The sequence below is a fragment of the Talpa occidentalis genome, unplaced genomic scaffold (genome assembly GCF_014898055.3).
Source record: "Talpa occidentalis isolate TD23 unplaced genomic scaffold, MPIMG_talOcc4v2.1 talOcc4.8, whole genome shotgun sequence".
NCBI lineage: Eukaryota > Metazoa > Chordata > Mammalia > Eulipotyphla > Talpidae > Talpa > Talpa occidentalis.
Window position 1 is genome coordinate 40592507 of NW_023605194.1, and position 26710 is coordinate 40619216.

The 26710-nt window shown below is 37.0% G+C and overlaps 1 protein-coding gene across 9 annotated transcripts in view; it reads right to left on the reverse strand.

The window, feature by feature from the left end:
• Positions 1 to 26710, reverse strand: part of KAT6B (lysine acetyltransferase 6B) — a 177028-nt gene that overhangs the window by 39938 nt on the left and 110380 nt on the right. For 4 of the 9 annotated variants that reach the window (XM_054690181.1, XM_037495581.2, XM_037495580.2 and 1 more), the window contains 8 exons: positions 17182 to 17297; positions 16841 to 16922; positions 14410 to 14542; positions 10706 to 11637; positions 9616 to 9737; positions 7861 to 7976; positions 5869 to 6010; positions 1924 to 2085 (listed from right to left, as the gene is read on the reverse strand). In XM_054690181.1, coding sequence (XP_054546156.1) covers positions 1924 to 2085; positions 5869 to 6010; positions 7861 to 7976; positions 9616 to 9737; positions 10706 to 11637; positions 14410 to 14542; positions 16841 to 16922; positions 17182 to 17297 — 1805 coding nt within the window. Of the gene's footprint in view, positions 1 to 1923; positions 2086 to 5868; positions 6011 to 7860; positions 7977 to 9615; positions 9738 to 10705; positions 11638 to 14409; positions 14543 to 16840; positions 16923 to 17181; positions 17298 to 26710 lie in introns of those variants that run through there. The other 5 variants (XM_037495587.2, XM_037495586.2, XM_037495584.2 and 2 more) reach the window with 3 other exon arrangements.

The following is a 26710-nucleotide window of genomic DNA, read 5'->3' on the forward strand; positions in this document are numbered from 1 at the left end:
TCTTTTCCTTGTGCAGAACTATTCCTACCTTTAGGAGTTTTTAATAAATCTAACCCAAGAATGAGCCTCCCTTCTCACCTGACTATAACTAAATTCTAATCCACAGATGAAATAACACTATTTCTTTCTTTGCTGCTTAGAGTCATCTATTATGTGCTTAGGAAGTAATATGCATGCAACAATTCACATTGACCAAATAATAATAAAATTTGGTTTAAGTACAACCCCAAAAGGCCATGGTCCTTCACGTTCCAGTTGACATGTTAGGACACATGGTTTCATTTGGCTTAATTTGCATACAGTCTTTTAACATGGTTATATTTTAGATTAATTTTTGTTTCACTGCACTGCCACAGATTATTAGTATTCCAGATAGTAGTTGCTTCTATGTTGTAGAAGTAATTGTGACAAAATGAGAAAAGTTTAGCTTGTTCTGAATAAAATGTTGAGCCTCCTGCAAGAAAGAGGCAGAGACTAAAAATGCAAGAGTCACTCTCAACAGTAGTCCCAAAGGTTAGCTGGCAGACAAGAGGAGCAGGGCTCATCAAACACCTACATTTAAACCCACATACATTTAAAGAAACATCATTTCCTAACAAGGAATGACCACTATTCTTTCTTTTAATAATTAACTTATTTATTTTTAACTGAGGTAAACTGGTGGTACCCCAGCAGATACCACCAACTCACCCAGGACTATTGTGCGTCCTTCCCTCTTTGTTCTCCGAGACCAACCCCCCACCCCCAGTTTCCCCTGCCAACTATTCTTTTTTAAACTCTTCGGAGAAAAAGACCTATCCACATATAAGGTAAGGTGTTTAATAAATTATATAAATAGATTTCTGTAGTTTTGTGTTAATTTTCACTGTCATTTATTGAATCTATAATGTGCAAATTAACTTTCATTTTAGAGCTTTATGAAATACATGAATTCAAACATTGAGGCAGTTTCCTATGACTTCTGTCATTTACTCATATTATTTATGGTGTCTGGGTTGATTCTTAAGCTTAGAAAAAACTACAGTTGGCAAAGGACTTATATATATATTTTATCCTTTGATCCACCATGAAAATGACACTTCTATAAAGCATTCCATTTATATTTTATGAGAGTGGATTCATAAAAATTCACTTATCTTCTAATATGAAAAACTGTATCATAAAATAAATAAAACACAGGGTTCAGATCATTCACCTTGTACCTAGAAGTCTCATAATTACCATTCTGGCATCTTAAACCATCTCTTAGATGCTTAAGGAAAGTTAAGGTCATTAACCTGATAAGTGTCTCCACACTTGGTTTTCCTTCATTGCATTAGATTTAGTCTCAGAAGCCTTTGAGCAAGGAATGTGAAAGAATTGCTCTGAACCAGTGAAAAAGACAAACTATTCACTCGGTGTGTTAAGAAAACAGCTGGAGATACTTAGGCTAAAGGTGAGGATGCTTTAGATCTTATAATAATAACAGAGAGAGTGAGACATGGAAAAGTTTAAAACCAGTCACTATATCAGCTTGACTATCCAAATTCCAGTGTTTCAATGCACTGAAATATATGGAGGAGAAATGAGAATTATCTCTTAAATGCTACATTACATTAAAACCTTCATGTTGACATCACTTAAGGAAATAAGCTTAACATTTAGAAAATCAAAGAAGCTAGATGGTCTGCAAGGCAGCAGTTACGATGTTATGTGGATGGTGATAGCCAAGACGGCAAAAAGTGCTAAGGTCCTTTATACACTTCCTAGGCACAGTACTTATTATTTCTATTTTCAAAAATGAGCTCTGAATAAGAACCTTAGTTTCTCAGAAACGTGTCACTTATTCAAATTATAGTCATAAAAAAGCCCTGTTCAAAGAATTGGGCGCTACCAAAAACATTTGGAAAAAGAAAACAAAGGTCATGCTGGCTCGTGTTTTACCTTAGAGAAGTATCCAACCAGATGACAGCCCTTTTCATCATTTTTTGTAAGGACATAAAAAAGGAATGGCTCGACATCATAATACAACGTTTTGTGGTCCAGGAAGAGCTTGGCTAACAAGCAAAGGTTTTGGCAATAAATTTTGCTCATATTCCCATCAACCTAGCAAAGAGAAACAGACAACATTATTTAACATAAAAATACCACTCAGTATAAAATTGTTTCTTTTATATAAAATTGTTTCTTCTATAAGTGTATTTGGTAAAGTATGTAATTTTATTTCTAATCCCAAACCAAGACATTAAAACATTCCATTAGGGGCCTCCCTGGTGGTGCAGGGGTTAAGTCTCACTACTATGAAGCTATCTGCAGACACTGCAACATGATCCCCAGCCAGGGAGCTAACACACTTGGCACAGCAGACCTCTCCTGTCCCGCCCACTGCTCCCCTCAGCAGTGTATTTCAGTCAGTCACCCTGTTCTGCTCCCTACTCAGTCTCTGGTGAATCCTCTTACCCTCCCTCTGCACCTCTAGCCTGCACCCCAGTTCTTGTATGTATAAATAAATCTTTTTTTAAAAAGTAAAACATCCGATTAAACAGGTATATAGTTAACTAGGCAACAGCTTTCCCTTGGCAATTCAGAATCCTGCCTTTTCTTTAAATTAGGGTAAGTTAAAGGTAGCTTAAATTTTGCTTTAAGCTACTAAAGAAAGGCCAAACCATTTAAAATGGAGTAATTTTTCTTGCACTTCATTATGTTAAAAATGATCATGCATGTCCTCTCTATTTGATTCGAGTAAACATGAAATTAAAAAATGTAAACAGATTAAAGTACTGCTCAAGTCAATTAAACTTTGTTATTTTCAAAAGGGCTTCGCATAAAAATTAAATAAGTGAACACTATTATCTTTATTCCCCAGAAGTGTGAATTAGCAAAAGAGGCTTCCATTTTGGTTTTATCCCAAGCATCATTTTAAATATAATTGGAAAAGATAAAATTTCTATGTCGGGAATACTTAGAGAAAAAGCGAGATGAATTTCAACCTGCAATAAGCACCATGATTACAGTCTATTTCTTTTCAAAATAAAGGAATCAAGCTGTGACACTGATGGTTATAGACAAGAGGCTAGGCACAGATGCCAATTTCTTTGATCAAATGTAGTTACTTGTTGAAAACAAAAAGCACAGCAGATTTGAGAATTTCCCTTGCACTTTTCTTAGGGGAAATGGATCTCTGCTAACCAGAGCTCTTTAACAATGGACTTGACCGTTCTCAAGTCTCTTGTGAGCCCTATAGGTTTTTATAACGCACAGATTATTTTTAGACTTCATATAACTATTTCCCTTGGATGAAACCTGGGTCCCACACATAGCAACACAATCGAATATGGGCCATGGGCACAGAGGATACAATTCTCTCTTTAATTAAAGGAAGTTTTCATGTATTTGGGTATATCATCCTTTTGGAAATGGTACAACATTACAAAAAGAAAAGACAGAGAAGTATATATGAACCAGAAAGAGAGAGAGGACAATATTGAAACAAATTCTTAACATTTGTGAAATGACTAATAAAGCATTCAAGAGGGAGAGATAAAGAGAAGAAAGCAGTAACCTAGGATTATTTTTCATTTATTTTATAAGTTACTTAGGAAACTGGTAAGAGAAATGTTTCCTATATGCTGTACCCTAAATATTAATTTAGATTCTAGACTATGGACCTTGGCACTTATCCAATACAATTCCTTCATTATTTTTTTTAAGATTTATTTATTTATGCATACAAAAGCTCAGGTACAGTCCAGAGATGCGGGGGGTAAGAGGATTCACCAGAGACAGAGTGGGGAACAGAACAGGCAGATTGACTGAAGTACACTGCTGAGGGGAGCAGCAGGCAAGTCGAGAGGTCTGCTGCACCATGTGGGTTGCTCCCTGGCTGGCTGGGAATTGAACTCGTGCTGCAGAGGCTGCGGATTGCTTCATAGTGCTGTACTTAACACCCTGCGCCACCAGGGAGGCCCGCCTTCATTATTTCTATAAATAAATTTTATAAATCTGCTTCTGAATTTTTTCCCTCTCATCTCTGGATGATCCAAAAGTACCTGCTCTGAAACAGTAGGCCATTCTCACCAGTCAAACAAGATTGAATTTCTAACTCCAGAGATTTTTCCTGGATTTCTAAGGATTTCAATCCCACAGGCAGATTCATGCTGATTTATTTAACAGCTTAAAATCAACAATTCTTTGGAAAACAACGACAGTGCTTTCCATCTTATTTTGGCTAGGAAAAAAAACCAAGGCAACAAAGAAGGAGCCATTAGGAAAGTTGAACTTGTGACATTTAGTTAAGCCTCAACTGAAAACAGCTCTGTAGTCTCAATTGGTTGGGGCTGACTGGGTAGTATTCCAAGACCAACAACAGAAAGCTGTTGAAGGACAAACAACTTGTATTTGGCTTTCCCTCTAGCCCTGTCATCTTGGTGGGGTGGTGGGGTGCGAGGGGTGAGGGGTGGGGAAGAACTTTGTCTTCGAAGGCAAAGTTGTATCTGGAGACATTTCTGGTTGTCATAAATGGAGGTGGTGATGGTGCTACTGTCATTTATTTGTTAGACACCAGGGATGCTGATGAAATCCTTACAATACAGGACAATCCCACAGTAAAAAATTACTTAGCTTATTGCTTCAAGCTTGCCAAAAGAGCCTGATAATGATGCAGGATGATAGAAAAATTAAGAAACCCTGTACCTACCCTTTAGTAAGAACTAAAATATCATCAAATCTTCCTAGCAACAATAGCCTCTTCTTTTAAGCTCACTGAAAGAACCTGATATGATGAGGAAGTGGGTCTTTAAAAACAATTATAAGACACAGGTAGAGTAATCTACCTGTGTTCTCTGATCAGCTGAGAAAAAGTAGTGGGTTAATGTTGGTGGGAGACTGGTCTGTGTGAGAAAATATGTATATTACGGCAGGACACCACAGATCAGAAATGGGGCACAATACTACATTTCAGTGAATAATTCAGAAAAAAAGAATCCTAAAGTATAACTGTACTTCAGAGAAAGATAGCCTGTCAACTTGCAGGGAAGTCTTGCTCTAAGCACCCAGGAATGAAAAAGAATGTACCAAGATGGGTAACAGAAGAAAATAAGGCAGGGCAATGGAAATGCTCAACTGGAGTGAAGACAGTGAAGGAGAGAATGAAGAAGTCCTATTACATGGAAGAAAGGAATGGTCTCATCAAGGTATAACTGACTCAGCTAAACTGGATCCCTGAAACTGACAGCAGAAACATGATTAAACAAAGAAACTACGTAGAGGCAAAGACCTGCTACTAAATCAATTCTGAAAACACAAAATGCCTTCAAAAACCTACAATGACAGACATATGGCTACAAGGGGTTCTAGTGAATAGCAGAGTTCTCCAGGGATGGAGATCCACCCAGGTGGGGGTTGGAAAGGAGTTCCTACATCTGCTGGGGTCTCACCAAAAGGATTATCCACCCTGCCAAGAAATGGATGGAAACACAGGTGGTTGTGTATTGAGGAGATATGTACAGCTGCTCAATTCCCTGGAAGAGTGAGCACCTGCCAGACATTGGCTGGATTTGCTGAACAAAGCTAATTTCTTCTGCCAAAGAAAGTAGAATTTACAAAGAGCTGGGGAGATCATAAATTCACTGGTGAATGTGTCTGGTGCACACAGGGACTTGGGGGAAGACAAAAAAAGTTAATGTGATGAAGTAGGAATTCATCATCAATCTAAATGGTTGCTTAATATGGTTAAACATTCCAAAACACAGAGATATTTTAAAGAGCAACCTGAATTTCAGTGCCAAAATTAAAAATACTTTGCACCTTCTACAAACAAATCAGCACACAGTCAACAATTAGAATTACTGAGATTCAGAAAGCTGAATTTTTTATTTATACATGCCTTACCTCAAATACTGAAAGGTCTTTCCTTCGGTAAATTTCATTTGCTGGAGGATGAAACCACCCACATTTCTTTGCGTGCCTTAACAAAATATTTTTACTTTTCATATATTTAAGACAAAATTCACACAGGTAAAGCTTTGGTAATCTGTTAAAATTTAAAAGACAAAGACTCTATCAGATTGGTTATAGAGTTTAGGGGGAAAATATTAAATATTGTTCAGTTTTCTCTAAGTCATGAAAAGGATGTAATAATATTTGAAACAAACAGTTTCAAAAATAGAAGAAAGTCAATAGTAAAGAGTGTAAAAACCTTACATTAATTTTCAATATAATAATGTAGTGCCTCTACTTTCTGAACAAATCCTTTGTTTCCTTAAAATGTCCTACAGAAAGGGAGGTTTTCAGACTCAGAAACATTACTCTAAAAAATAGTAATAAGGATGCATCCTGTTAGGTAATAGGTAACCATGTATACTTTTCAAATTACTGTATTTTGAGAAGTATGTTCACTCAGGTGGTGTAACTGTAATAATCTACTCAGAGAGAAAAAAATTCATTATTATTTAAATGACTTGGGTACTTATGAGGCAGAGAAGTTCCAGAACTTAGTTGTTTCCATTTCTACTTTATGAACAAGCTAGCTTTGAAGTTATTAACACAACTACATATGGTCTAAAGCAGCGATCATGGGTTGAAAGTCAAAAGACTGTTTCTACCAATTGTACCAAAGCTTTCACTAACATTAAACAGACATCTTACATTCCCTTGTTTTTTTGCCACCATGGGAATTAAAGCAATTTGTATACTTATACCTTAATCTACATTCGAGTGGACATTGCTAATATTAAAATAAAGTATTCAAAAGCATGTTCAAGGACTTTGGGGTACAAGAATGTGGAGAAAGGCTTTAGGGAAAGATATAGACACAGACAAAAGTAATTTAAAATTTTGCACTTCTATGCAAATTTTATTCAAAGCTCTCAGAACACATGGTTTATGATTACTCATATAAATTAAAGCTCATAGACACTTAAAAAAACTTATTTAAGAACACACACGTAAGTGATATAAGCTGGACAAGAAACGAAGACCCTTGACTCTTAAGTTTATTATTTGTCTTCTAGAACATTACCTCCTCCCTCCCCACCCCACCATGGCCCTGCCACCTGGCAATACCCTCTAACCCCCCAACCACAGACAACCCCTTTCTCCAGTTAGATGATAGGCCAGATACCCACATGGTAGAGAAAAGGAATTCTATTCTAGAAGAAAAGCAAATTGGTCAAATTTAGACTAGAAACATTGTAGGCTAAAAAAAGTTGAGAAGATACTAAAGATGTATACCCTGAGCTATGTGAAGGAAGAAATCTGCTGACAATATACCCATTTTTAGACATATTAGTTTAAGATGATCTCACAACTAATCTTAGCTCAAGACAAATTAAAACTCTGATACCATTATTTTCTCCTCATTTTTAAACAAATTAGTCACAAATGGATCTAAAAGTAAAGATTTGGGGGACAGTCTCTTAAGGCTACACATTCCCACTTACTTTCTCCCATTTTTCTTTGTTTTGCTACATTTCTGTAAAAAATTTGAAAATAAAATGTCAGAAATCAGAGACAAAATTGACAGACCTAACTAGGAAAATACAAAAGGCAACTCAGAAGAAACTACTAAATATTTTACAAAGGTTAATTTTTTTTCTTTCCTGATTTGGTATCATACACAAACAACATTTGTCCAACTACCGAAAGACAGAAAACATGGTCTAGAAGTGAAAAGACAAAATTTACAATGCCCGCCTAAGGATAGGAAGGAGCTTGCATAGAACAGTGACCACAGAAAGGTGCTGACAAAAGTATAGTTTTAGGTACATTTAGAATCAACTATCAAATTTATGTCCCCCAAAATCATCTAATTCCTGATTTAGAATTTTTCTTCCTCACATATATGGCAAGAAAGGTTTGTACCTGCCAGGCTTATTCCATTACCTTGCATATTCCTGTGGGTAAGGCGAGGAGTACCAGGTTTGGATTTCATATTTCCCAAACTCTATTACAGATGGATACCGGCCACAGTCTTCCACCCCACTTTCACACTCTATTTTCTGGCACAGAGAAAGAAAAGAAAAGAAAGGACAAATATATATATATATATACACACACACACACACACACTCACACACACGCACAAGTATTAGAAGAAGATATCATCACTTACATTTTGGTTCTTTCACCAGTGGATATGAAAACCTATCAAGACTAGAACAGTCACCTTAATTGTGAACTTTCATGATGTTGAAATAAACATTATAAGCCCTTGTGAAATAATAAACAACTTTGAGTAAGATTTTTATATAAACATGCTAATGCACTAAGAAACAGTATTACCAAGATAGGAAATGAGTAATACGATGTGATTAAACACATGTCTATTGACTCGAGTTTAATGACCTTTGCAGTATATTAAAATTGAGGAAATTATAAGGTAATACTTCTGTTATACATTCTAATAGTTCCCTGTTCCTCCATGAAATAATATTTAACACACTTGTAACTAACGACTTGCGAAGTCTTAAGTTTAATATTGATCTTCTCTTATTCGAATTGTTCCAAGTAAGGTCCCTGCCTGATTTACTGTGTCTGATTCCCAGTGTCTAGCACAGTGCCCGATACAGTCAAGAGATGTTCATAAATGAAAAAGCCATTGTTACCATGTTGGTAAGAAAGGGATTTATACTTAGCGGTATCTTTTAGATAATGGTCTGCTGCTCATCATGTCTATACATACAAATGCCACAAGTAGTCTTCACCCACCCCCCCCTCCCAAGGCAGTATTTAAGAACTTCAAATCTCAAAAAATTGGGGAGAATTCGAAATTTATCATATCCAAAGGAAAAACAATACCGAGTACCCTGGTGGACAGAACAAGGACTGGAAATACCCAATAGTACCTAAGTAGGAACCATCAGAAATATTTATCCCAAGTGACTGCCACTAAACATAAGGTTTAAGAGCCTATAAACACCCCTCTTACCTCACCCCATAAGAAAGTAAGTGGTGGCATAGGGAGTCTACTCATCAATACTCTGGCATAGAAACTGAATGTATTCTACTGACATAAAAAATTGACAATCCAGCATAAATTTGCCTTTGAGAAGTCCAATAGCCTTACCTTTCAATGTTTTGGTGACAATAAGCAGAGTTAATGTTTTAACTGCAATCATTTAAAGAAATTACTGGACAGTGAAAATAATAGTGACAACCTATCATGAAACACAATATTGCTCTACTCCATGCCAGAGATTAAAATTATGAGACATTTTTCATATGGCTGGCCATCTGTGCTGAAAGAAGCATCAGGAAATTTAAAAGCAATGTTCTTTTTGTTAATCATTTAATAGGCTATTTTCTGAATTTGCACAAAAATCGGAAATCTAGTCCTTCACACCTACAAGCATTACTTAAAGTCTGGTACAGTTACTGCTACTCTGGTCTATTTTGTGAGATCTGCTGAGTCCTTACTAACTTTTAAGAATGGAGACAGCTCTACAAAGTCACTGTTTTTGAAAGCATAGTTGTTGTTTTTTTTAAAGATTAAGACAGTTAAAAATCCATAAGGAATTTTGAGGATTCTAAGAAGCAAAGCAGTAATTTCATAATAGTCATATATATATATGTGTATATATATATATAAAAGTTACATGTTATTTTCCTTGTAACTATAATGTGTTGTCCTGGCCTTACCTCCCAAGACAGTTCCTGGGCCTGCTTAAAAACATCCAAATCCTCTTCAGTAACGGTATCCTTGTTTCCAATCACATTTATATCTGTACTTTCTTGTTTGATGCTTATTTTGATTTCAGTATCTGTCATTTAAAACCAGCAGAAAGTGTATTCACTGACTTGAATCATGAGTAACCACCGTAAATTACCAAAATGGTACCAAATTAGCATAGCGGGCAAATAGGGATTTTTTTCAAGCTTGATAAGCTTTTACATCTAGGCACCGCTCAAATATCCAGCAGCTTTCCCTGCTGTACCCAATTTTAATGTGAATTATCAGTCATCTTTTTACAGCTTCAATAAATATGAGGGAAATTAAGAGAAATACAAATTAAAATAATATCTTTCAACCAAGATTAGAAGTTATATCAATGTCTAGTTATAGAATTCCCATAATCACTTTAGAGATAAGAATATCTACCACTTTGTCCAAATGACACATTTTTGCCTTTTGTTTTATAAAGGGTAATGGGGCCAATTTGTCAAATGAAATCAGTTTTTTCCCTAAAGTGAATATAAACACACAGACTAGACTCACTCACATCCAAAAAGCACACTTCACAGAATCACAGATCAGGCTTTGTTGAGAAGGAAGCAGGATGAACTTTGTCATGAGAGAGCAATGGAGCAGAGGGAGATGAGGAGCTGAGATTCCCCCCTGTTGGAAGCACTGACAGCACACGACCAAACAGCACTGTGGCTGAAGAGGCAGCATGGGAAAGAACATGGCAGAAGCATGACAGTAGCTACTCATGCGGGACTACAAAGCCATAAGCAACGCTATGAAGGCATCTGGGGGGTCCTAGTGTCACTACAAATGGAAATAAATAATAAAAGGTGGGAGAGTATTAGTTGGAAAAACAACATTTTGGAGGTTTAGTCAGCATTAGATAAAGGTCAAAGTTTCACTGCTTCTGTATGAAGGTGAGTGAGAACAAGAGAAATAGCTAAGGCCTATGTGACAAATAGGAATTTATTTATTTATTTATTTTGGGGTTGGGGAGAAGGGGACGGGACGCAGGTTTGGTTGGAGCTTTGACCTTTTGCTTACCATCGTCCTGATCAGGTTTAATCCTTCCGTCTGTCAAGCTCCCCTTCCCTGGTGAGGGGGTCCCCATCTGAGGGGTCACTTTATATTTTAACCTGCCTAGCATCCTGTGCTTTTTAAGAAAAGTTGTTCGCTTGAAGTGAGCAATTGCTTTAAAAATACGTCCTCTAGCCATCCCCCAGCTAGAGGAGGAGGAGTGAGAAATAAACCTACTTCTAATATCTCTTTTTCCAAAGAAATGGGCTTTAGACTTTGCTGTGGAAGATAATTCAGTTTTACGACGCATACGTTTAGGTGGTGCATAACTTGGGTGTCCCTTTTTTCGAGACTGTCCCTGAGTGGTATAGATATGAGAAAGTCCATCAAACAGTGCCTTCAGCTGGCTGTTATTAGTAAGACTGCTAAAAGAGGGCACGCTGGACTGGCTGGATGAACTCTGGGGAGAGGTAGAAGAAGTGGAAGTGTTGGACTTTTGTGAACTGGGGCTCTGACCAGAGATGGGGGTTGGGGGTGGAAGTGAAGAAGGTGGAGGTTTTATCTTTTGTGTGGTACCTGTAGCCAACACATGAGAAGTGCATGACTGTTTCTGAGAGACCTTTTTCCTTGGACGATAGTGCTTTGAAAAGTCTATTATTTCACCTCGTGATCTGCGACCATCAGGTGATGGTGTGAAAAACTTAGTAAGGCCATCAATGAGCCCTTTGGTTTTCTTGTTAACTTTAAGTGTAGAGGCAGAAATGTAGGTGGAGGTGGTGGTGATTTTGGTGGTGGCACCAGGCCGAGTGGGGTCTGTAACAGCCAATCTGCTGCTTGAGTCCTTCCCAGATGCAGCATGACCAGATGAAGGTGTGGTACAGACTTTAGTCTTTTGACCCCTACCAGGTGACCCCCTTCCTGTGAATGCATTCATGGATCCTTCATCACTGGTTACAGACCTAGGCAAAAATTTAGAGAATAGTATCAGCATTTAGTAATAGAATTATAAAGGTATCTAAAACAAGTTTATAGCAATTAGATGCATTTAATATGCTTAAACTTAAAAACTGAATTGTAACCCTAACAACTGCTTTTGTGTGTGTGTGTCTCCAGCTAGATGTTTCTCTGTTGAAACAGGTTAGCAGTAACTACTTTTGCCATGTCATGATTCTCCCAGAGTCCATTCAACAGGTGCTGGAAGAATCCATGTGGACCCAAGGGCAACAGAAGAAAATATTGGAAACTAAAAGTACACCCAATGCTTTAATTATAATTAAGTAAAATGTTACCCCTTGTATCATCACAAGTAATTATGAATTCTTAATTTAAATATTAAAGGAAGTAAGTTATGCTATCTAAAAGCAAAAGATTTAGCTTATCTATCCTCTAGTTAGAAGGAACATTAATTCAATTTGAAAATTTATATAAATAGAATTTGACTATGCATACATGAGTACTTTTTTAAAAAAAGAAAATCTTAAAAGAGACTGCCTCTCAGCAGTTTATGCTTAAGATGATAGGATAACCAGTAATACTCTCTTAAGAGGAAACAACTAATTACAGCATAAAATATTGCTGGAAAAAGGACAACAATAGCAAAAAACTAAAGAAATGATTAAAGAAAAGCTACAGCAGGTCAGACATGACAAGGAAAATCTGGTGAAGAAGCGGCACATTTACCCTGGTCATTATCATATACTTGGTGTCAGAATCTTTACACAGTGGTTCTGACGGCTATCCCATTTCACTTGAAGCATCAAGATAACTGGTTCTGCCCATACAGTTGCGTGGTCAACAATGCAGGCCACTCCACTAACATGGCTGCTTACAGGAACAGCAGCTGTCTGCCTTCACCTCAGGCTGGGGATTGGAAAGCTACCCATTTTGCAGCAGAATTTTATACAATAGAAACATTAGCATGTGAATTACGGCAGTGCTTGGGCCCAAGAATGCACTTTAAAAATTATCAATTTAGCTGAAGGCTAATAATGAAGAAATGGAAGCCTGGAAATGATATGATACTGAATTATAAAAATATCTCAAATAATTCCAAATAGAAGAGCACACTTTGGTGGTCATCTTGTTCATAAAGATTTAATGAACAATTTTAGCAGTCAGCTGAAGGAGAGGCTGGTGCAGATCAATGAGGCAAACTACTCAGCTCATCTGAGGCAGTTCAAACGCCAGGAACTTTGCCTGGCGCCATGGATTCAGCCAAATCAGGTTAACCAGAGATTTCAAGTGTCATCAATAAAAAAACTCATCTAAGCTAAAATGTTGCACATCAGAATGCTGCATTTGGACTGTATCTGGAATCGATTGCCCAGAAAGGATAATATGCTTATAAAGCATGTAAAAAGAAAATACTCCCTAGACTGTCTCAAAAATTCCTAAGCTCAAAGGACAATTTTGGACAAACAAAAAGTTAGGATTTGTGCCAGATGCAATTTTCAGCTGTGTCCTTTGTTTAGAAAGTTTATATCCTAATTTGGTTTTTTTAATTGGGCCCTAAGGATAGAGTCCCAATTTAAGAACAATGCTTACATAGGATGAATGCAAAAACATATAATCTCTACTTCAAATGATGCTAATATGAAAATTTTATTCGTAAGTATGTTTCATGTTTGTCTGGAGAAATTAACGAAAACTCCATTTAAAGTGTCCACAGTTAAGTTTTCACAGTGTTTCACAGAACATTCTAGGAGGGAACATGCATTTTCTAGTTCTCCTTTGGGAGATAATGGTGTAAAATACTGAGAGCAGTTTATATAGATAATTGCTTCAGATTAAATTAGGGAGAAGCAAGTGAATAAGATACCTGATGTTTTTTGCTCATGGTCTGTGCAGAGCATCTATTCATTTCTATATCACCATGACCATTACTTTCATTGAGCTTAAAAGTGAAGGCCAATGATCTCACTGATAGAACTGCTTCAGATATGCAAGTCTACTGATTTCATTTGTAAACACCTTAATTAATGTTGAGTCAAATCTAAATAATGTTAAAAAAAATACACCCAAGTCACCTCTTATTTTTTCTTCCACCTCCCCAAGTAACTCCTGCTATATGTTCTATTGGGTTTTAATTGCAACTAAGGCTAGAGAAAATGGGGTTATCATAGCAGATATGAAAACCACTGCTTATATATTATTTTGTATGTATATTTGCATATATTTGCACATACAAAATGGTCCTGTCCCACTCGGAGGGGCAAACATGAAGGCAGTCATTTGCAGGTTTCTCCATAAACTCTTATTACATAAAAGGGATCTTTGAAAGTTGTAATTTTAAATTAGCACCAGATAAGAGAAGTATTTTTCTAAAATGTTACCTGGATCAACAAGAGATTCACTGAATATCAGTGGACAAAACCTCTCTTGCTTTAAAATTCCCATGAAAGTATTTATATAATTAAGCTTTCCTAATGCTCAGCTAGTAATAAAGTAGGCTGAAAGATTGTTTCCAATTCTTACATTCTGTTTCCATCCTGCTGCTTGAAAAATGTCTCTTGGCATTACAAATACTGCCAAGACAAGACCCCAAAATGCCAATTGTAATCTAAAATAATTTTCAAAAAATTTCCACAGCTTATACAAAAGGAGAAATATTCTTCATCCCTTGAGTTTGTAAAAATGATGCTAAAAAGTCTAGTGGAATCTAAGGGAGTTACAATCACCTATATTTTTTAAGCACAACATAAAAAATGTCTTTCGATAAGATCTCAACCTACAACAATCGTTGCTTTAATTTATTTTTCGGTCGTCCAATGGGTTTTGCATATCGTCGTTTTATTTGTGCAGCTTTCTCATGAAGTAGTTTTCTTCCCTTTTTCTTTGGTCTGCAGACTTGGCAAATCCACATCCCTGAATTAATATATATATGAGAAAAATATTTTAATGTTTCATTTTAGGAGAGATATTAAATATAAATTGCAGCTGTAACAAGCTGCCCAAGGATGGCTGTATGCAGAACTTTACTCCAGAAGGTGGACCATTCCCTTTTGTCATTCTCCTCAGCAAGTTGTCATTAAAGGTCAATTTCCCCAGGTCAAGGTGGTGAGAACAGAGAGGGCTGTCCCTGTATCTCAGATTCTTCCTTAACACTCTTCCCAAGGTGTCTCCAAGTCTCCCTCCAACACATAAACACACATGAAAACCTGATCCTGTCAGATATCATAATCTTTTGATTTGAAAAAGACATTTTCAAGTTAATCAGTTTCTAGAACTTCTGGGAAAATCTATTTGCTTTATCATCTCATTCTGGGACTGTTCAACACTAAAAAATTACTAGTATAAAACATTTTAAAATTAAGACTTAAAATTATACATCTGGCATAAGGAAAAAGGTCAGTGAATAAGAACTGAAAGACCAGAACAACTAAACTTATTGAAAAGTTTAGACTATCAAAAAGGTCATATTTCAAATCTGTAGGAAAAGGATAAAATGATTCAGTGAGTGGTGACAGAACAAATAAGTTATATATCTTGAAGAATTACTTTCGATCTTCTACAAAAAATAAATTCTAGGCAGGTGAGTATTATGACAAAATTAAATGTTACAAATACTGGGGGGGGGGAATGTGGATAGTTATATAATCTAAGCATGACTGACATTTAAGACTGAAGCCATAAAGAAAAAGATTCATGGATTTGACTAAATAAAAATATAAAGAGCTCCTGCAAATCATTAAGAAAAAAGATGAAAACCCCATAGAAAAAAATGATTGATGGATAAAAACAGCCACTTTGCACGATGATATACAAACAGCCAATAATCAAACACAGAAATGTTCACTCTCACTAATTTCACTCTGAAAAAAATTACCAGATATTTTTTAAACTACCAAATTGATAAAAATTTAAAGTAATAACACCATATTTTATCAAATTTAGGATACTAATGACCATAAATGCACCGAATTTCAAAAATGTTAAAATGTGAAGGAAAAAAAATAGTGTGTCTTAGACTCAATGAAATATAGTAATGGTGAATGTTGGTCATGATACAAGGAAACAGGTAATTCTCATACATTGGTGGTTGGTCTGAAAACTGATACAGCCTTTCATGTACATAGGCCTTTGATCCAGCATTTCCTCTCCTAGGAATTTATCTTAAGGAAATAATCGTGGATGGAAAAAATTGGAAACATTTGTAATGGACTGGGTAAATAAATTATGGTTTGTTTATACATGGGCTTGCAAAATCAAGTATTTTCAGGAAATCTCAGGTATAACAAATATGAGTAAAGCAACCTGCAGTATTAGACAACAGAGAATATTAAGATAGTGGCAAAATGGAGCATGCATGCTCCACCTAAAAGAGCCAAATTCAAAATTTTAAAAACATTGTACCAATAAAGCATCACTGTGGCCCATAGACACAAGGCCCTCTCTACACTATAGTGTTCTATACACTCATTAAAAACTGTTTTAGAGAATATTTAATGATATAGGAATAGCAGAATCTATTGTTAAGAGAGGGAAATAAAAACACGGTTACAGAAACATATACAGAAACTTCCATTTCTTTCTTAAAAGGGTAAGGGGGGCAGGGAAGCAATTTCCAGTTGATTATTCTTTTTACTTCTTTTTGTCATTCTATATTTTCTAAATCTTTTACCCTGAAAATGTATACATTTTGTAATAAAAAGGCAGTTATTTTTAATGTTTACTGTACTATAAAATGAAAACACAGAGACCAAGCTAGGCTAACTTAAAAATGAAGAAAAACCACATTCCATATGGGTATATCCACACAACTAATGGCCCAGAAAATGGTGATGGTTGCTGTCACGGGACTTTGAGTCATCATTATCACCATTATTGAAAATAGGTCATGTCTTACCTCTAAACACCATACTGAATAATGTGGGAAGTGTTCTAAACTTTTGACTTACTAACCTAAACTTATTCTTATAGTGGTTTCAGGAGAGGAATAGTCTTGTATGCCTGTGTCTGAATTAGTCTTTATTATATAAATTACCCCCAAACTAAATGCTTTTGCACTTCTCTGTTCACAACCTGTGTCAAACCCACAAAAATAAAGAAGGTAGGAGAGATGAAAAATGCTTAAGTAACCTGTGTACCCTTGAGCTGTCAGACATCAGGACAAGGCTAATGAGTATGTAATAAAACACATTTTAATATGGTTTAAAAGTTCACCTTTTGGCATTCTGGAAAGTGGGGGGTCACAGCACTCCATATGGAATCCTCTATCACAGGAGTCACAAAAAAGCATATTATCCTGTAATATAACACATTTAAGACTAATTGAGACTGAAACCAACTGTAAAAGGTCACAAATTCTTATGTGATCCAATCAACAATAAAATATAATGAAGGAGCACCATGAGCCTTGTTGAAATTTGACATTGTGTGCATTTAAAACTTCAAAAAGAAAACAGCAATCATCTGCAAATAAATTAATAAAAAATAATTTAAAAAACCTTCACATTGAATACTAACAATTTACCTATAGATAAACAATTGAGAGCCATACTTACTGCATTTTTGCCTTGGATTCTACATGCACTGCATGTCTTGCATTCGATGCACTGCCACCTTAAGGCCTTTACATTTGTTGTTAATTCAGGACAAAATTTCAAACAAGATGGGTGTCCTATAAGAATAAAAAGCAAATTGCTTTATGGGAATGGCGCCTTACATATGTTTAAACTCCCATTCTTGAATATTTAATAGACAGAGATGATGCCAGCCAAAGAACCTTAAGAACTTTAAAATACAAAAAGGTCAGAAATTTAAATTACACTTTCCTTTCCACCTTTACCCCCACCCCCCACCCCTGTATGTCACAGTATGACTGCAAAGGTTTTCCCTAAAAGAAACTTAGAAAATGTAAACTAGGGCCTCCCCCGTGGCACAGCAGATGAGCGCTGGGTTGCGAAGCTGCCTGCAGCCTCTGCAGCGCCTGTTTAATCCCCGGCCACCGGGCGAGGGTCTCACATGGCACGCAAACCTCTCCTGCTGCCCGCTGCTCCCCTCAGCAGTGTACTTCGTCAGTCTGCCTGCTCTGCTCTCCGCTCTGGCTCTGGTGAGTTCTCTCGCCCTCCCGCACTTCTGACTGTACCCAGTGCTTGTATAAATAAATAAATAAATCTTTAAATAAAAAAAAAAAAAGAAAAAGAAAAAGTGTACTAATTCCAATCACAGGTCTTTGAGAACTTGAAGATAAATATGCTCAGATCACGTTCTCACTCCTGTGCCTTCTGTTATCTTCAGCCCTCACCATCTTTATCAATTACCATTTACCCTAGTTTTCTGGTTTGTCAGACTGTGTGGGAGTTGCCCAAGTTCAAAACAATCCCTGCTCTTCAATCATAAAACTTAAAATAGCTAAATAGAAAACTGGGGGTGCTTAACTACAAAAGGCAAAAAAGAAAATCCAATGATATACCAAGAACACCCCATTGTTAGGATATATAAAGAAGGTACTATTGCTGCTTTGTCCCTGGGAACCTGAATTTAAAGTCTGGAAGTAGGAGCAGAAACAGGGAATTTGAGAGAAAGCTAAATAATCCAGGTCAAACAGAAAAGGTCGAGCTGCACACCCTCAGCAAATCTCCCCCAAATTTCTGAGGGTTCTGCTTTTCCACTGTTTTGAGCACAGTTTTTATCCAGCAGGTCTCAACTTAGGAAAATGGAGCCCCACAGGGGCAAAGCCATTCAAGGAAACCAGCCAGGCTACACCAAGTAGCAGATTCCTCCAAGTAGTGTGGGGAATGTGAGCACAGACTCTTGGGAAGGCAGTTCAGTTTAAAATCTGATGGGCTTTTATCACATAAAACCTGAGATCTCTAAATTTAATTTTATTTTTCTAAATCTTGTCTTAAAATAGTAAGAACATTAGTAAATCCCATGTGAAAGAACTTATAAGCAAGCTGCAAAAGAAACCTGAGGGGTAATAAAAAGAGCAGATTCTGCAATTTCAAAACTGTTTTATAATTTCCTGACTTTGGCAGGCTCATTGTTTAAATATGTATTTTGGGTTGCTGCCAAAAGGGTCCTCCTCCCTAAAGCTTAACAGGTGCTTCATAAAATTCCACCCACCAGATTTCGCTTTTTCAAGTAAAAACATTCAAAATCAATCATCAATATCATTAATAAAAGCACACTATTCCTGAGTTTAAAAAAAAAAAAAAACACAACTAAACATCTGTATTTAAGATGTTGAAAAAATAAAATGCTGTCATAGGATTACAACCTTAGGCAGGAGAGACACCCAGGCAGATGCATTTAACCTATGACACCACTCTTTTTACAAGGGCTTCTCTCATTCAAATAAATGGGGGGAAGGGGGTTTAAATACATAAAAATGGTATCAATCACCTTTTTCTGCTCAAAACAGCAAACAAAGACAGCCTGCTAGTCCAATACAAGTATACTCTGAAGGGGGAGCGAAGTTGTCTACTTTGATCACGATTTTTTCCCTTTATATAGTAAGGGGGTAAAAAGTTATAAAGAACAGCAATTTAAATTCCACCCTTAAAATGGGTCCCATCAGCTTAAAAGTATACCATTTACCTCTCTTTTTTTCCCTCTTTTTATTACTTCCTGTAAGTCATACATCACTAGCACATATGACCTCAATTTCATGCACTAAATTTTTCTCTACATTAAAATCTGTTTTTGTACTCTGTAGCTTAATATTCTGTATCTAAGGTAATTCATATCATACTATAGCTTACTATTTATTCTCACAGATAGCCTATGAAAAATACTTTTAAACAATTATGTATTTTGCAAATTAATTGGATTTTGGCCACTTTCATAAAGAGCAAGGAATATTCTTCCACTTAATGCTCTTTTTTCCCATTTTAAGCAATATTCTATCTCAACTACTACCACTTAAGCTACTCTATCAAATTCTAAAATCTCCAGCCCATCTTTCTCTTAAGCAGCAACCTTACCTTTATTTAGCTTAAGAGAACTGGCCGAGAGCCCTTCCAGGTCTGAATTTCTATGATTCTAAAAAGATGCTAAAGAATGAAGAAATATTTCCATTTTATTTCCTCATAGCCAAATTTGAAATAACACAAAAGACTGTAACTGGTCTTGATATAGTTCTACACAAGCTTTAGTAATTAGATAAAGGAAAACAATGTGATTGATAATGTAATTCCTTACCTCCCATTTAGCCATTCCATAAGCTCAATAATTCCCTCTAAAAATTGGGTTCTATCTGCTGACACAACTCATGGTGGTTTGTTTTTATGGAGTTTTAAAACACTTTTGTGGTTTGTAATTTATCAACATATGAGAGTATAAGATGTAATCACTTATTCATTCTTATTACAAGCACTAGCAGCTTACTATAGTTTTATCTAACAAAACCAAAGGAATGCTGTTTAAACTGAGGTAAGTGCTAATGAGATCACAAATCACAGCAGCATTGATTTCTGAAGTACTGTGGGAGGGGGCGAAAAACATGGATTATGTAGTAGAAAGAACAACAAAGTCCCAAAATGTCTACGCTGTAATCCCTGCAGCCTGTAAAAATACTACAAAAGAACTTTGCAGCTGTGACTAAGGGTTTGGGCCTTGAGATGAGGAGATTATCCTGGATTATCTGTGCAGACCCAATCTAATCACTAGTACTTAATAATGGAGAATGTGTTCCAGCTGCATTAGTGAGATGAGAACAAAGGAGAAGGCCTCCACCCAGCTTTGTTAACTCTGAAGATGGTGTAAATGGGGCCACAAGCTAAGGAATATGGATGGCCTCTAGAAGCAGGAACAATGTGCATGTGATAGCCAACAAAAAAATAGCGACAGAAACAAGGAACTGAATTCTGCCAAACAACTCAAATAAACAAGAAAATGGACCCTCCTCTAGAGTCCCCAGAAAGGAAATCAGCCCTAGTGAAACCTAAACTTTAACCTACTGAGTCCCATGTTAGACTCTTAATCCACAGAACTCTAAGGCAATACACTTGGGTTAAGTCACTAGACAGTGGTGATAACTTGTTTTAGCAGCAATGGAAAAACTAATACTCAAACACTTGGCCCCTTGGATGGGCTATCTGATGGCTATCTATCTAAGACACAGTGAGGTAAAGACAGATATGATTCTACTCTTATAGATGATATAGCCAAACAGGAGGACAGACAGAAAAAGAGAATTAATGTATGATAATGGTGTGGGGCTCAGAGACACGGGAAAATCTAGCAGATTAGAGGAAGGCTATCCTAAAAGAAACCCAAAGGAGAAATGGGATTACATGGAACCTGAGAAGTTGAGGGATGGAAGGGAAATTTGGCAAGTGCAAGATAGGAGGACATGGTCTATTCAAGGAAAAGAGGTTCAATATAAGTTAGTGTGTAGAATACACAAGGGGACAGTGATGCAGGACAGAGTAAACAGAAGCCCAATCCAGAAGAGTGTGGGGAGTTATAGTGAAGAATTTGGATTTTTCCTAAGGGTAACTGGTAGCTACTAATAAGTTCTGTGAGTAGATTTACAATTAAAAAACAAATAAGTTATAAGGTTGGAGTATGGAAAATGGATGAGGAGAAAGTGGGTCAAGATCATATTTAGATGATTATAAAAGCAGTAGTGACTGGGGCTGTTGGAGATATGTGGACTAAACATTGAATCAATGTATTTCGTTGATTCCATCATGTGACAGAAACAGGCAGAGGATGGCTTGTGGAGCTGTGTAAGTAGATGATGGTGGTAATGCCATTTGCTGAAATGGGAACCCTCCCACTTACCCACCCTCCACCAAGGAGAGCAGGATATTGGTTGGTTGTTGAGATTTCTGTTGTTGTGGTGGTGGCTTTTTTCTGGTACAGGGAGCAGTGCAAGCTTGATAAGCTGTTTTGTATATTCACTCTGAGAAGTCTTTGGGGTGTCCAGGTGGAGAAGTTCTGAAGGGATTTGTATCTAAATTTTGGAAGCTCACAAGACATTATGAAGCAAAATTAAGGGCCTCCCTGGTGGTGCAAGGGGTTAAGAACACAACCTATGAAATTGTCCACAGCCTCTTCAGCACAAGTTCCATCCCGGGCTAGCCAGGGAGCAACCCACATGGCTCAGCAGACTTCTCCTGACTCACCCGCTGCTCCCCTCAGCAGTGTTACTTTGGTCAATCTGTCTGTTCTGTTCCCTACTCTGTCTCTGGTGAATCCTCTCACCCCCCACCTCTGGCCTGTACCCCAGCTCTTGCATGCATAAATAAATCTTTAAAAAAAAAAAAAGAAATTATGAAGCAAAATTAAACACAGGGCCACCAACAGAAGCAGGAAGAAACATTTAGAGGGTGAAGCGAGGCCAAGGAGCTAACAAAAGATGTGGGAGAGAAAACATGCAAAATATAACATCACAGAAACCAAAGGAGATCATTTTAAGGAAAAGAGACTCAGCAGGTCAAATGTGTCTGAGTATTTGGTGTGGATTCAAAGATGTCCATAACAGGGCCTCCCTGGTGATGCAAGGGGTTAAGACGCAGCACTGTGAAGCAATCTGCAGCCACTGCAGCACGAGTTGGATCCCTGGCAAGGGAGGTGACCCACATGGTGCAGCAGACCTCTCCTGACTTGCGCACTGCTCCCCTCAGCAGTGTATTTCAGTACATCTGCCTGTTTTGCTCCCCATTCTGTCTCTGGTGAGTCTTCTCACCCCCCACACTTCTGGCCTGTACCCCAATTCTTATATGCATAAATACATAAATCATTTTTTTTGTTATTTATTTATTTGTTTGTTGGTTGGTTTGTGTTTTTTTTTTGTTTATGCATGCACTGGGTACAGTCAGAAGCGCGGGAGGATGAGAGAATTCACCAGAGCCAAAGCGGGGAGCAGAGCAGGCAGAAGGACAGAGGTACACTGCTGAGGGGAGCAGCGGGCGGCAGGAGAGGTCTGCGCGCCATGTGGGACCCTCCTCTGGTGGCCGGGGAGCAGCCGGGGATCAAACCGGCGCCGCAGAGGCTGTGGGCAGCTTTGCAACCCAGCACTCAATAAATACATAAATCTTAAAAAAAAAAAAAAGATGTCCGTAACAAAAACTGAGAAGTTGCCATTATAGTTTGCTACATGGAAATCACTGTTAATCCTGACAAGTACAATTAGAGCAAATACAGGAGAGAAGCAAGGTTTCTGTTACCTTTTTCTACGCTTGGATGGTGACTCCAACTCTGGGTGTATGAAGGGTGGGGCTCACCAATCCTTCCACCCTCTCTTTCTATTATTCCTCTTTGGATTATATCTTTGGTTTTTTTGTTTGTTTGTTTGTTTGTTTGCTTGCTTGCTTGTTTTTTAGTCAAACATCTATTTCTCACCTAATTATTTAATTTGTGTCGAGTCAGTGTGAACTGGATGGCTAAACAATCAATCCTTGGGGCATTTTCTCAATGATCTTAAGAAACTAGTGATCTTTTTTATAAACCAATATACCCATATGTTGCACCTACAAGGCAGATTTTGTTCAGTTCACAAGCAAATAAAGACAAGCCAGGGAGAGATTTCAGGTCTCCTGAGGGAGGACTGATATTTGACTGAACAGCTCTTGCACCCTTTACTAGATAAAGGTGATTTTCTTATTCTTTCAGCTGCATCACAGCAGCCTTTTTCTGTCGCCAGTTTCAATAAGCTTCCACTTAGAATGATGCTATAATTTTGAACTATACACTTATCTTAGATTTTGCTAATTTGAAAACACACATGCACACAACTCATCTGTAAGTAAGAGTTAACCACCCAGCAATCTGAACAGCAGACACAAAATTTCATTTGGTATAATATCTAATACTTATGTGAAGCTAATTAAAGATAATTTGGTCTTAATGAGGCAAAGAGAATATAACAGTGTTAATTTCAAAGTAGGCTGATCCATGAAAGTCAAGTAAAATCACTTCCTAGTCCCAAAATCTGTACAGACCTGAAGCCTATCTGATGATTCCACATTCATATTAGTGGTTAGAATAGTCCCTCGTGTTTGTGTAATGTTTTATAGTTACTGATAATCCTCATATTCTCTTACTGGATCCTCACAACAGCCCTGTGGATGCAGGGTGCAGATATCACCTTCTACAATTTACAGATATGGAAAATTGCAACTCTACAATCAGCAAACAGCAAAACAGAACTGGAACACCAAATTTGGGACTATACATATCACCTCACATTTATTTTTTAACCACCTGCAAACTTGAATTATTTTTTCAAAATAATTTTTACCAGGAAAACCATTTGCAACACTCAAGTCACCTTAAAAACGGAAATATTCTGTTTGGCTTTATGATGTAAACAGAAAGAAACATTTGTTATTAGTATCTGTGAAATGTAACTACAGTCTAAATAAGACATCATACAAATAGAACTTCAGATAGAAGTAACGAAAATCCAACAGGTACATATGGGAAACACATTTAAGAATGATCTTCATTATGGGCTGCCATCTAGATTTTCTTTTTCTGGTTTGATACAGCTAGGAGCATTTTTCTCATGTAAAACTCCTACATTAGGGATTCCTTTGATCATTACAGACTCAACTCAATCCTAGAATCAATGGACTCCTCTGAGTGTGACACAGCAGGCGTTTACATAGGTCAATTAGGGGTACCCATCACACTGTAATTCCCACTTGAAAAACTGAATTGGACTGTGATGATGTGGCTTCTTCCATTATTAGAGGGCACTGTTGAATCATGCCAACCTATCTTATTCTTTGTTCTCTATCATTACCAAGGTGTTACAATAGAGCATTAAAATTATGAGAACCCCCAAATTCTCTAACAAGAACCATATTATATTTTGTCCCTTCTCTTTAAAAGCATCTATTTTTCAATAGTCAAGCCCACTCACATGACCTACCAGATAAAGTACATGTGAAAAATACAGCTCCCTGAGTCAGGAACAATGGTTTTTTGAATAAAGTAGCTAAATCCACACTGGCACGGTACACTCAAGGGAAGATTAAGTGAACCTTAACACTAGAGCTGGATCCCATTGCTGAATCTAGAGAAGGACTCTGAGCCATGCTCTGTCTTAAACTAGGGACATGATGACTCCAGGGCTTGAATTTCTGCCATGACCCACACCTTGACTCCAAAGCCTCTGGCCCTCTTTATCTGGAGAAGAGGAAACTGGCTCACAAAATGACTGTAAATATACAAGCCTCTGGTCAGTATCCTTCATTTATTCTTCTCAGTTTGTTAAAAGAGAAAACAAGAGAGTAATTTTAAAAAGAGAAACTATAACATTACACTTACAGACTCTGGAAAAGTAAGAAACTTCAGGGGAAAAAAATTTCAGTGACCTCAAAGTACAAAGGAGATCAAGCTTCTCCTTTGGCAGGTCTTAATCTGGGGAAAACTAAGGGAGATTGATTACATCAGAAAAATCTAAGATCTACCTGTTTAGAATTACACCTTTATACCCTGTGAAGGAAGCCTTGAAGTTATGATCTAGAAGATAAAGATCTTGAATTCCTTATCAACTCAAGTAAGTGTATCACCAGAGGTAAGGAAATACATGAAGGGAACTTTTCTTCCCACAGTTAAGTACGTCTTTAATCTGTCTAGTGTTGAGACAAAGAAATAAAACAGTGAAGGGTGTTTTAAAAGTACTACCTTAAAAATCACAAGGGGGTAAACCCTAGACAAGTGAACACCACTAAACTGATCAGGCATTTACACAAAAGAATAATTCATTCAGAATGAGCCTCACGAGAAAACCCAGAAGATATCTACAGAGTCAGAACTGATGAGTGAGGCACTACCTTATCAAGATAAAACAGGAAGATTGTAAGGTTGAAATTTATTAAACCGAACATACAGATAATGTTTCCATGCCCTTTTGTCACTAACCATGATACCATGAGCAAGTAAAAGAATTTTAATGAATCTGTAGAGCCCATCAAAAAGACTGTCAGAAAGCATTTCTCAAGCAGAGTTTGAAATGTCTTATTTCCAAGGCTCTCCCATCCTAGTCAGGTCCAGAAAATTGCAGATCCATAGGGCCTATCAAGTAAAATCTCCATAGAAGGAAGAATCATTACACAACATTGTCATTCCTCAGTATGAAACATTTCCTCTCTCTACCCATCAAGCAGCTGTCATAGTAGAGATAAGATTTTTAAATTACTTGCAGCAATCAAGGACAACAATATCAAACACGCCAAATTATAACAGTGGCTGACTTTTATAGTACACTTATCATTTTGCTGAAGACTCTGTGCTAGGCTACTTACCTATATATCCTCTCACTTTTTTTCCCATAAAATCCAAGAGGTAAATCATACCATTAATTACTTACCTTTCTAATGAGAAAAGTGAGACTCAGAATAGTTAAATATTAGATGGGTCATGCCTGGCTCTCGAGTTTACTCTTAATCATCACATCACAGTGACTATATTTTTCTAAATTTAATTTTTACATAATATATGATTTCTCCCCTAGATGCGGTCACCATAGTTCTCTCACCTCCAAAGCACCCATAGTCCTTCACCATTTTCCCTGTGCTCTCCCCTCACCTTATTGTCACTCCCTCTGCAACACCACACTACTTTCTAACATAGACTACCCTCTTGTTATTTTATTCTAAGCAATCTGAATTTCTTTCATGCTTGATGATTTTTTAATTCCATCATGGTATTTTCCAGAATACTGTACTTTTTATTGGGCGTCACACAGAGCTGAGCTGTACTGTTACACTGCACCAGTAGGTGTCATGATCTGCAACACTATTATGTACCAACTCAGTTACCTAACATCAGGACTTGCTATAGAAAAAACAAGTGATTCTAGTTGTACTCAGCTTGAAAATCTGGAATTTGTGATATCAATTTATCCATAGTGTAAAGTGCTCCACACTGAATTACCAATGCTAGCATGAAACCAAAGCTTAATTATATATCATATATAGTGTATTATATAAACATATATATCTTTATGTCAGTGCTAACAAACTTCCACATTTTCCGCCTCTACATACATTTACTTTTAAATTTTGAAATCTATACTATTAACAACCAAACACTGCTTCAAATAAAAATATAGTTTTGGTAGAGAAATAA